At 44.2% G+C, this 10568-nt stretch overlaps 1 protein-coding gene across 1 annotated transcript in view; it reads right to left on the bottom strand.

Annotated features, from left to right (window-relative positions):
* Positions 1-963: 963 nt before the first annotated feature.
* The window catches only part of JAM3 (junctional adhesion molecule 3), a 28694-nt gene continuing 19089 nt past the window's right edge, over positions 964-10568 (bottom strand). The window contains exons 2-9 of the mRNA XM_065040521.1: positions 7812-7877; positions 6866-6979; positions 6309-6461; positions 5894-6096; positions 5546-5645; positions 5089-5218; positions 4007-4061; positions 964-3484 (exon numbers count right to left, since the gene is read on the bottom strand). Coding sequence (XP_064896593.1) covers positions 3449-3484; positions 4007-4061; positions 5089-5218; positions 5546-5645; positions 5894-6096; positions 6309-6461; positions 6866-6979; positions 7812-7877 — 857 coding nt within the window. The 3' untranslated portion in view covers positions 964-3448. The remainder of the gene's footprint in view (positions 3485-4006; positions 4062-5088; positions 5219-5545; positions 5646-5893; positions 6097-6308; positions 6462-6865; positions 6980-7811; positions 7878-10568) is intronic.

Here is a 10568-nt window from a genome sequence, read left to right as displayed (position 1 = left end):
ACAGCCTCTAAGTCTCTTCTACTACATTGCTGGTATCTTACGCACTCGGTTCAATTAACGTTGGACCCAGCAGCTTTTAAATATAGACTCTTATTTGACTGCAAGCAGGATATGAGTAACTCGCTAAAATCAAGGTTGGTAAGTCATATGCATAGAGCTTTGTGCTCTGCACAGATAACTTGTTTATCATAAATGCGCTGTGCAAATGGTGGAATCTGACCATTCCGGAGTCTCTCTGATGCCATGTGAACCTGATTGAAGTTTTTTTCTGTCATTAACTTCTATTACAGAGCTCTTGTCCTAGATTTCGTTGGAACTTGAAAATGGAATCTGTTTTATTCATGCTGGTTTGTCTTACTCAGACAAGAGCAAAAGAAACGGAGTAGGCTTTTCTGCACAAGTGGAAACAAGGAGGCTGAGTGTGCTTTTGCCACAGCCCCTCTAGAGGCACTTACCTCCTGCACTGGAATCTCAATTCGCCATCACTTCCCCTGTTCTGCTTTGAAGATCAGAGGAACCTTCAAGTAAGGTTAAACTTTATTCTCCTGGGAACAGGGGACATGTGCAATGGCTTAAGCAGTGGTGGTTTATGGCCACATCCATTTATTTTGTACCTTCTCTCCTGCCTTCGATTATTGTTTAACCACTCTGAATGGTAGATTGCAATAGTGTATTTCCTAATTTGTGCTCTTCTAGTTGTTGTTCTGTCCTCGTGCAGCACTGAGATGAGCCCTGTGAGCACTGACCTGTCTTTACTCTAGAGAAGAACCAGAGATAGACAAGTGTCCAAGAATAAACTGATCAGCAGCAACATAGCTTGGACTTTCTGTAACCTTCAGCCCAATAGTAGTAAATGAGAGCTCTGACAGAAGAGGCTTTCCCGTATTTCACTGAATTGAAAACAGAAGGCTCCAATAACACGGCTGTTTAAAACCCAAAACCAACCAAAAAACCCTACAAGAATGCTTTATAGCTTGATATTTATGTAAAACATTCTTGGCAAAGTTAAACATAATACATTAGTACAAACCTGAATATTATTCACAACGATACAATGAATTCCATCAATCAGATGTCATGAGCTGTATCAGGGGCATCAATCTCCCCTTCTCTCGTTAGAAATGCCACTGTCACATTTTAGAACTGAAAAATGAGTCTTGATTCTTAGCTTTTCACACCAAGGCTGCCTTTGGAGCATGGTGAGACTGTAGATCGTGCTCCCATGGGGCCCAGAGCTACCCTGATCCAACCCTTTTCTTTCTCTCCCTTATTACAGGTATCCTAAAAGCAGCATAGAAAAGGAAGCAGTGGATGTACAGAAGGTGCAAAGGAATGTTACGCTCACAACTGTCACAGCGATCGGGGCAGCCGTGCAGCCAGCAAACAGCACTGCCTTGGTTGAAGAGCACGTCTTAAGAAGGTAACCATCATGTAGCCACAAAACAGCAGCGCTCATGTCCAGGTTACACAGAGAACATACGGTTATTGCTGCCCCATCCTTATTTTTACTTTCATTAGCAAAAGGAGAAGTGGTAACACTTTGTTTAGGCAAAACAAATGCAGCAATGGCATGTCCAGCGAGGCCCCTGGGAAACAAAGCAGATTAATGCAGGGCACTAAAAAATAACACTGACAGTCCAAATCGTCAAGTATCCAAAATACTGTATACAGGAAAAGTTAAGACAACTCAATTCATATTGGAAATACAAGAACACAAAATTATGCTACATTTTAAAAAACTCTTAAACCACAGCACAGTTCTAGTGTTGCATCCACATCTTGCAGCCTTATATTACCCAATGCTGTTCAACACTATCGACATGTATGTTTCTGGGAAACACGTGTTTCCAATTATTCTCTCTAAAGCCAAAAGAACTTAGATTTCTTTCTTCTTTTACCATCTAGAGGAAAGTTGCAACTGACACTACAAAAGTGCTTTTGTGTTGAGCTTTTGCTTTCCCAGCTCCAGAAACAGTTGCCTTGGCTATGCGGTTTTAACCTGTAAATTGCCGTAGCTATCACACCGTGTTAGTGCTTTAGGGAACTTGCAGAGGGGTAGCAAACATTGAAGTCACTCTGTCACCTTGTTGGAACTGAATCCAAAAGCCATCCCTGGCTATTTCTTGCAACAACAAAGACGAAGTGTTGGTCACTGGCAAGAAAAGTAAGTTTTATATATAAAAAAGTTGATAGCTCCTGCCATAAATTTACAAAAACTATCCCTGAGTGACTCTGTTCTGTGTCTGGTAAGACTTCTTGTGACAAGGATATTGCTGAAGCTAGCTTAAGAGGAAAGAGATGCTGTTCCACCTGCAGCTTTTTGTTACACTTTGCAATAATGCTGATATGCTCTGACAGTGCCACACTAGAGCAACATTTGAGCTCCTCTCTGTAGCTTAAGAAGTAAAAAAATAGCTACATTACTTAAACACCGCTGGCATCACGTATTTACACTTTAAATAGAAATGTTACCTTTTCTGAAGTAATCAAAATATATCTTTGCAAAAAATTTAGAATGCGGGATTTTACAAAATAAATGGAGAAGGTAAAAAAGCTCAGTACCTTTTATGGCAATCTCAGCCTATGAAAGTATTTGGCTTTAATTTTCCTGAAAGGGATGTCTCAGCACTAAGTTCTCTGCCTCCACTCTAAGCCTCTTTAAAACACCAAAAGACGCAAGAGGCAATCCTGCTTTGCACAGATTAGAAGGAGGGGTTACCTGCGTGCAACGAGTTTTCTCTAAAGCAGCGAGCAGAAGCGATCCTTCCGGCCTGCTGCTGCCCATGGTTCGTGTTAATGGAGCAACGAGAGTTTACGAAGGGGCTGAGAACGTTAGTTGCATCGACTGTATCGGTACCTGTCGCTGTAGGCTGTTCAGATACCCCGTTCCGCACCTGAGCAGTCAGAGTCAAAAGCACAAGACAATCACAGATGTGTAAAAAGTCACCAGCCAGGCCTGGGCAACAAGGAAGGGGAAGACTCCCCTTGCACAGATAAACCTTACTCTTTTTTTAAAAGTCCGTCTATTGCTATATCAGCACCTTTTTTGTCTACTAGTAATTTGTACTAGTAATGGCTACTACACATTTACCGAACGCTGTTCCCCTGGTTGGTTTGCACATTGTGGCTGTGTCCCTGCAGCACAAATAGAAGGCAATTCCACAAACTTCCACAGCCCAGTCTCTTGGGAAGTATTAAAACGCTTCCTCAGTCCAAGGACAGGATCCTGTTGGTATCTCCGGAGGCAGGGGAGATGCAAGTTGGGCAGTGAGGAGTTACTTTAAACTTTGGCAAAGAAAAAAAAGATATACAGATAGCTAGCTATCAAGTTCTTGTGTGTTCCAAACTCTTCCAAGCGCACTTAATTCATCTTTTGCTCTTGCTTTGAGTTCCTGGAGGAGGTATTTTCACACTTGCTTTTGCTGGTTTGCAATATTCTTTCGGCGTCTTAGATGACAAACGAAGACTTGTGCCTGAAGTCACCCTGCAACAGAACAGTTCTGGATGTAGGAAGGATCGAGCAGCTTTCCAGGCACCTCTTTGTTCCTGCTGCTCGTGAAAGGTAGATCCAACCTGTATAACTTCTAGTGTAGCACTTGCTCAGCCTCTCTTTAGTATCTATGCTAATAGGGAGAGGCTTTTTCTGATCTCAAGCTTAGTGATCTATTCAAATCCCAAAATGCAAATTCTCTTACAAAAGCATCATGGCCTGCCCACTTAATCCAATGAAACTCATCCTAAGGGGGTCAAGCCGTAAGATAACCGAGGCAGAGCAGAGCTGCTTTTGATAGCTCTTGGCATCAGTCACTGAAGGCAACTTAAACTGTTCATCATTTCTAAGGAAATGACTCAGCCCTCGCCCTTCTGTTCTCTCTCTGTTCTACATCTTTGCTTCTGAGTGGTGCCCACTCTGAGCAAGTCTGTAGGCCCTAAAAAAGCTGGTAGTCCTCTGCCCACCCTCCTCCTCTCCGAAACAGAGAGATGTTAAATGCAAATCATTTGTTACCTCATCATCTGTCCGGATATAGTTAACGCCATCAGGTTTTGCTGGAGTCTTGTAGCTGCAATAAAGGAAAAGGTGTGATTTCTGGGACAAGGAGGCAGCAGGATTTTGGAGGGGGGTTGCCGAAAAATATGAAAATGAGGAAGAGCAGCCGAATGAACAGAAAGCAGCGAGAAACTGAGCTCATTGTTCAAATGACAGATCTGCGCTTATTCCGTCATTCAGCATGACTGGGATTCTTTTCTAAATTCCCCTTCAGCACAGGGTAAAAAAATTGCCGTATGTTTCTGCAAGACTAACTCTGCAAAGAGATTAACTGATTCTCTTCTGGGCTGCCCTGCTCTGGTCCCTGCTCACTACCTTTCTCTGTGTCTCCTGCATTGTTTCCTGGGGCAATTATAAACTTCATTTTATACCTTCACTGCCAGATGCCTTCAGCATTTTCCTTAATTCTAAGGAAGCAATCCCATGTTTGCAGTCCCAGAGGAATTCAGAATGTATATACGACTGTCAAGTGCAGTGTATGCCAACCCTCAGCTGCATTTAAATAGGATATTTGGAGCTTTTTCTGAAAAACGAACCAAACCAAAGGAAAAAAAAAAAAAAGAAGTTCTGAAAAGCAACATTTAACATGGAACAAATCTATGTAGTGAGAATCTTGATTTTACATATATTAGCTCTTCTACAGATTCTGTAAGGACATCAAGGCTTGTTTCTCATGCTAATACTGTTGTTTTTAACATTTTAATGTGCATGCTAAAATGGTTGTTTTTAATCCCAAATTTAGGTTCTCACAACTAGTGAGATTTCCTGCAGAGAGCCTACTCTTCTGCATACATTTCCTATGGGTGTCCTGGTGCTTTAAACTAATCGTGCAGTGAGCTCTGTTCAGTAAATCGTAGATCTCATTATGCCAACAGCACACGACCTATTGGACGAACACCTGCAGGCATTTAATTGTGTTGGTCCCCTCTTCCCGTGCAAAGTATGAGGCACTGAAATATATTTTAGGCACCAATTTCTGGCGCATCACGCCAGCTGTGAGCACAGGGACTTGTATAAGAACCCTTTGAACCCCATCTTACCTCTCCCCGCTCTCTTTGCTGTTTGCAAAGTAACCCCTTCTGTAGGCGCAGCAGATACCGAGCGTGATGAGCACCAAAACCGCCAGCACCACCAGGACTCCACCAATTATCCCACCGATATTGAGGTCATCTGGCGAAGAGAGAAGCCGTATTTCTTTAAGGTACTACCAATATTCTAGCTTTACATGCACCGAAATGACATTTTTCAAATATTTTAAGCAAACGCCAATAATTCATAGGGAACTAGTAAGGCCCTGATTCCAAGAATAAAACTGTTCATGAATCTGAACAGTGTTTTAACATTTCCCTTAATTTTTAGATTTTTTTTTATCTTCCCGTGCTTCTGGTTATGAGAAAGGAGGAAAGACTTAATGCTGTAGGATGTTCCCCTTCTTCCCCGATGGTGATGCCAATGTATTTATGGTGCCATATTAATCAAGTAGGTAGATCCACTCACAGACTTCCATCTCCTGCTCCTCACACTTGGCAAAGCCAGCATCGTTGGTTGCTATGCAGGAGTACCGGCCTGTGTCGCCTTTGTGCACCGCATGGAAAACCTGGTGAAGAGGAAAGAAGAGGAGCACGACGTCGGACACAGAAGGTACAACAACCCTCCCTTGCCCAGGCTTCACGGTGGGCTCTGAAACATCTTCCTTCCCTTTCCCAAGTCACCCAGACCCTAGAACACCTAACCTTCAAATTACACCTTCCTTGAAAGCCATGCAATGGCTTATTTTCTTACAAGTGACCTTAAAAATAACCTGTCCAGCGAAACAAGTGTGGATTACATCTGTATGGGCATTACCAGAGTGCCAGTGGTGGGGTTCAAGGTGTAGGAGGAATTCTGGAATTTGGCGTTTGATTTTGCGTCTGGTGATAAAGGTTCGCTGTTGCGGTACCAGCTGTAAGTGGACTTGGGGTAACCTTCGTTCTCGTGGCAGTGCAGAGAGGCCGTCTTGCCCACGGGTACAGCTTTAGGCACGGTGCATCTAGGAGTCATAGGCTTCACTGTGGGAAAGACACAAACCATGTGAATGGCGCTGCTGAGCAGAACTAAATCATTTCTGACATAATTTCTAACGTGGCTGTGCTACAAAGGTATCAAAACCTGCAATTCCCAGCTGGTTTTAAAAAACTCGCAGAGTCTGTTGGGTGCCGCTGTTTCAGCTCTGGAGATGCACAGCACTTGGAGATGTATTTATCTGGGTTTAAAGTAATACCTTGGACTGTGAGCTGGATATTAATCTCATCTATGGTTTTAGTATCAGAAGGCGCTGCCACTTCGCAGCGGTACGTGGCAGTGTCCATCCGGGTGGTGTTTTTAATCACCAGCGACGTCCGGCTCAGAATTTCTGCACGAGTCGCGAAGTCTCCTGATACAGAAGAAAGAGAGGGGAAAAAAATGAACAGTAGTCACACAGGCTAATTTTAGTTGTCTGAATTAAGTGGTTGATCTTGGACTCTTTCTGGAGTCAAGAGAACCACCTAAAAGGATGTGTGAAAGTTAAGAGCCTTCCTTTCACCAGTGACCACAAATAAACCAACGCTGCTAACCATGTAGGAGGGTGAACTGGAAAGCACCACTGCAAATGTCAAGAACTGTGGCAAAATTGCACTTCCAAGGGAGCTTCAGGCCTCGTCTCCTTTGGAAGATTCATTTGCATGTGGCTGTTGGTCCCACCTAAAGTGTTGGAGTAATTCCAGATGGAATCAAGCCCTACAGGCAGTCCTGTGTCTGAGTTTCACCGTCAAGGCTAAGAACAATGGATCTTCATACCCTGCATTTTATTGTCGAAAAATACGTAGGAGGTTTCACCATCTCGGATTTTCTTCCACTCGATTCTGGGATCTGGCGTTACGGTGGATTTAATGATGCAGGACAGCTCAACACCTAGCAGGAGAAATAAAAGAAACACAGATTAACAGGAAGCAGCTGTATTTTTGCTCCGCTTTAAGCAGCCTTGCGCAGTGTTTTATTAGGAGATGCTGCCCACAAAGCCAAGCCTTCCCTTTCATCTGCCTCGCAAACAGAAACACTGCTGGGTCCCAGGGAGCTATTGGGGAAGATGGATTTTGGCCAGCAAAAATAATAGCCGAAAAGATATCAACTATGGAGAGAAGTGAACACACTGTTCTCTACAGGCTCTGACTTAGGGCAAACAAGACCTTCTGACACGGTGAGTCCACAGCACTGTCTTGCTGCTAATCAGAGCCCACAAAGTGAGTCAGGGATGCAGAATCTCCCTGGGTGGTGTCTGGTAATGTACTGAGGACCGTGATGCCTGGGGATAAATTCAGCAAACCCACTCCCTTTGGAAGCAGGCGTTGTCACCTCCACCTCCTCTACAGAAGGCAGCAGCGCAGCAGGGTTGAGAGGTGGCTTTACCCGGCATCGCCTTGCACGTCTGTAGCAGGGCCAGGATAAAATACAAATTTCCCCAACCCCTTTTCAGTTTATTAATTGCAAGGCGACCGCCTTTCCTCCTTTTGGGATCCAGTTCAAAAAAGCACTTAAGCAGACACCAATGGCTTGCAGGGGGCTTCAATAAACCATTTCAATCAAGTGCTTTGCTAAACAGGGAAAGACACAGACATATTCTTAAGTGCTTTTCTGAATCTCGAGCTCTCGTTAGTCCTGCCTACCCCAAGAAACCAGATACCATGAGCAATAAGCAAAATTTTTCTCAATTGTTTGGGCAGCCAGCGGGCCCCGGAGCACTCACTCTGGAATTCCTGCACCACGGGCTTGGTGTTGCTGGATGTCAGCTCCACAGCCAAGAGTCTGCCGCCTGGAAAAACAAATCCAAGGTAATAAGAAATAGCACAGCTCATAAGTCACCCAGCTAGAAACACGCTGCCTGCTGAGAAATCTTCTCAGCCAGCTACAAGGACTAACTTCCCTAGATAAAACCTATTCTGGCTAGTCATTCTGGTCCAGCACGCCTAAGTTTATTTAGGAGTTGTGGTGTAAATACAGGAAAATACAATTGTTAGAAGTAGCAATTAAAGAGGAGGATTAACATAATGGCACAACTCCAGTGCCAGCACAAGCCATTTCCCTGTGCCTTATGCTTATTCAGATGGTAAAGGAACTCTTACTCTGATAACACAAAAGTATTATTTTGCAAATTAATGCAATGATCAGGAAAACACAGGATGCAGACCAACCAAGAAGATGAAATGTTCCAGGCCTCTAACATGCTGATTTTATTTTCGAGTATTTTAAGACTCAGTGTGCTAATGTAAAATGCAAGGCCGTAAATCATGACAGGGCTGCAATTCAGGAGAAAACAGAGTTCAGCTCCTTGGGTCCCTGACTGGCACCAGGACAAAAGCTCAATGGCGCAGTGCTGCAAGGCTTCCTTATACCACAGGCTGTTTCCCTTTACTGTACTTCTTGCTCTGAACACCAAAATGTTTCCGATTAATGCATGGCCCCATGTGCAAATTTGCTGCTACAAACCTAGTCAGGAGTTTGTTGAAATCTCGGGGAGGATGCCCACTGACTTCACTAGGCATTCGAGCAAAAAGCCGGTTAAAGGTGATGGAAATCAGTGCTTCGGTGACACAAGAAAAGATGTATCTAAAGGTTAAGACTGTCTTGCTCAGAGTAAAACAAACCTGAATAGAAAGCTGAAGGTGGATGTGGAGAAAGAAAGGAGCTTCAGCAACAGGACAGCTGGAAATGTGAAACGTTCCCTGCTGATTCTTATCCCTCAGTGTTAAATGCTGACGCTTTCCTCTGTGCCTTGGCTCTCAGTGCTTCAACCCCCAAGACCTCTGGGTAGAGCTGGAGTTTGGCAAGAGTGAGGAGCTGCCTTTGTGTACAAAACAATTGTTACTCACATAAAAGCCACCCGCTGATGCAAACTAATAGTTGGCCCAGCCAGAACTGCTCTTAGCAGGACCTTTCCACCCTTCCCCCTGCTGTACTTGAGACATTCACGCAGCACTTGGGAGAAATCCAATCCTGAACCAAGATGACAGTGCTCTGGACTATAACGTAGCTGTTTGGCTTGTGTATTAGAGCTGAATCAAGTAACAGGGCAGTGCCATGAGAGCTTTGCTTTCTGTCTGCTTATGCTTTTATTTTGTGGAGCCAAGAGAACGCCGTTCGCAGAGGTGGTTCTCAGCGGGTCTTAGGTTGCTTCAGTCTGGATGTGGTCTAAGCAACCGCGAGTAATTTGTTCAAGTCTGCTAGGAAGCAGAGTCCATTTTCATCAGGTCTGGTGCTTCCAGACCTACCCCTTGAAAAAAAAGGTAATTACAGCACAAGACGCTGCCACATTCCCTTCCCTCTGTTCATCCTCTGGTGCTTTCAGATGTTCTGCCTGGGTTGCGATCCTTGCTTTGCACCCCCACCAGCATAAACAGATCTCACTGATCCCAGCAAAACCCCAGAGCAGTAGAGGTGGCTCGTCACCAGAAGACAAGAAACAACCTGCTGCAATCTTTGGACATGTTTTCAACAATAGTGTAGGGCACTACCTAGAAACAAAGCATTGGGTTGATTCTGCTGTGAGATTCCTGCTGCAGGAACCAAGAGGGCTTTTCCTGAGCACTCGGCTTAACTGTGGAGATCCTGGTTGGCTTCTTACTTGGGACAAGTGGCTCTGATAATGCGTTTGGCTCAGTTTTTAAAAGGGGGGAAGTTGGAGGTTCTGTTTTTTTCAGAGAGGAGCTGTGTTACAGAACCACTTCTGAAGCAGCAGACGACTATGGAGTTGCAGCGCATCCGAAGGACCACAGAACACAGCTTGCACAGCATCTACTTGGTCTGTACTACCCTTTAAATCTTCCTTTTGGAAAAGCTAGAGAAAGATGGGGAAGGAAAAGGTCCCTTGTTCTTTAAAGGAAACTTGATCTACCAATTTGTTTTTTGTTATACATTCTTGCTCATACAAGACCTTTTTTGAGAAAAATTGTGTCCTATCAAGTAGATAGCATGGTAACAGTTCTACTGAAGTACATCTGTTGTATCTACAATGTGAGTTCAGCTGAAGGTGGAGATGGTAATACCACAGTGTTGTGTTACTCTGAAGGAGTTATGGCTCTAGAATTTTTTACTCTGAGGCAGTAGGACTCCATCAAACTCTGGCCCCATCTCGTTTCTTGGAAATTGTTCACAGCAGGCTTTTTCCCACCCACTAAACACAAGGGATTTAGGTCTGTCCCTCGAGCACAAAGCAGGATGACAACAAATTTCAGACAGAAGCTGAGTCCTTGGAGACTGTGAGAGGCTCTGACATTATTACGTGTGTTGACTGTGGGCAGAGATCGATTTGGCTGCTTAAATCACTGCTAAGACATTTATTCTGCGTGTGGCAGAAGAACTGCAAGCAGCACGTTCTAAATAGCAAAAAGGCTACAGCTATGCAGGGGGGCAAACCGAAACGAAAATCCCAAGGTACCTTGTAGATTGCAAAGCAGGAGAACACCTTTCCAGCTCTTTTTAGCGTTACTTTGGGGTATCCCTTGTT

This window comes from Columba livia, chromosome 24, assembly GCF_036013475.1.
Source record: "Columba livia isolate bColLiv1 breed racing homer chromosome 24, bColLiv1.pat.W.v2, whole genome shotgun sequence".
NCBI classification, from domain to species: domain Eukaryota; kingdom Metazoa; phylum Chordata; class Aves; order Columbiformes; family Columbidae; genus Columba; species Columba livia.
Note: the sequence above shows the minus strand (reverse complement) of the source record. Positions and strands in the feature narration are given on the sequence as shown.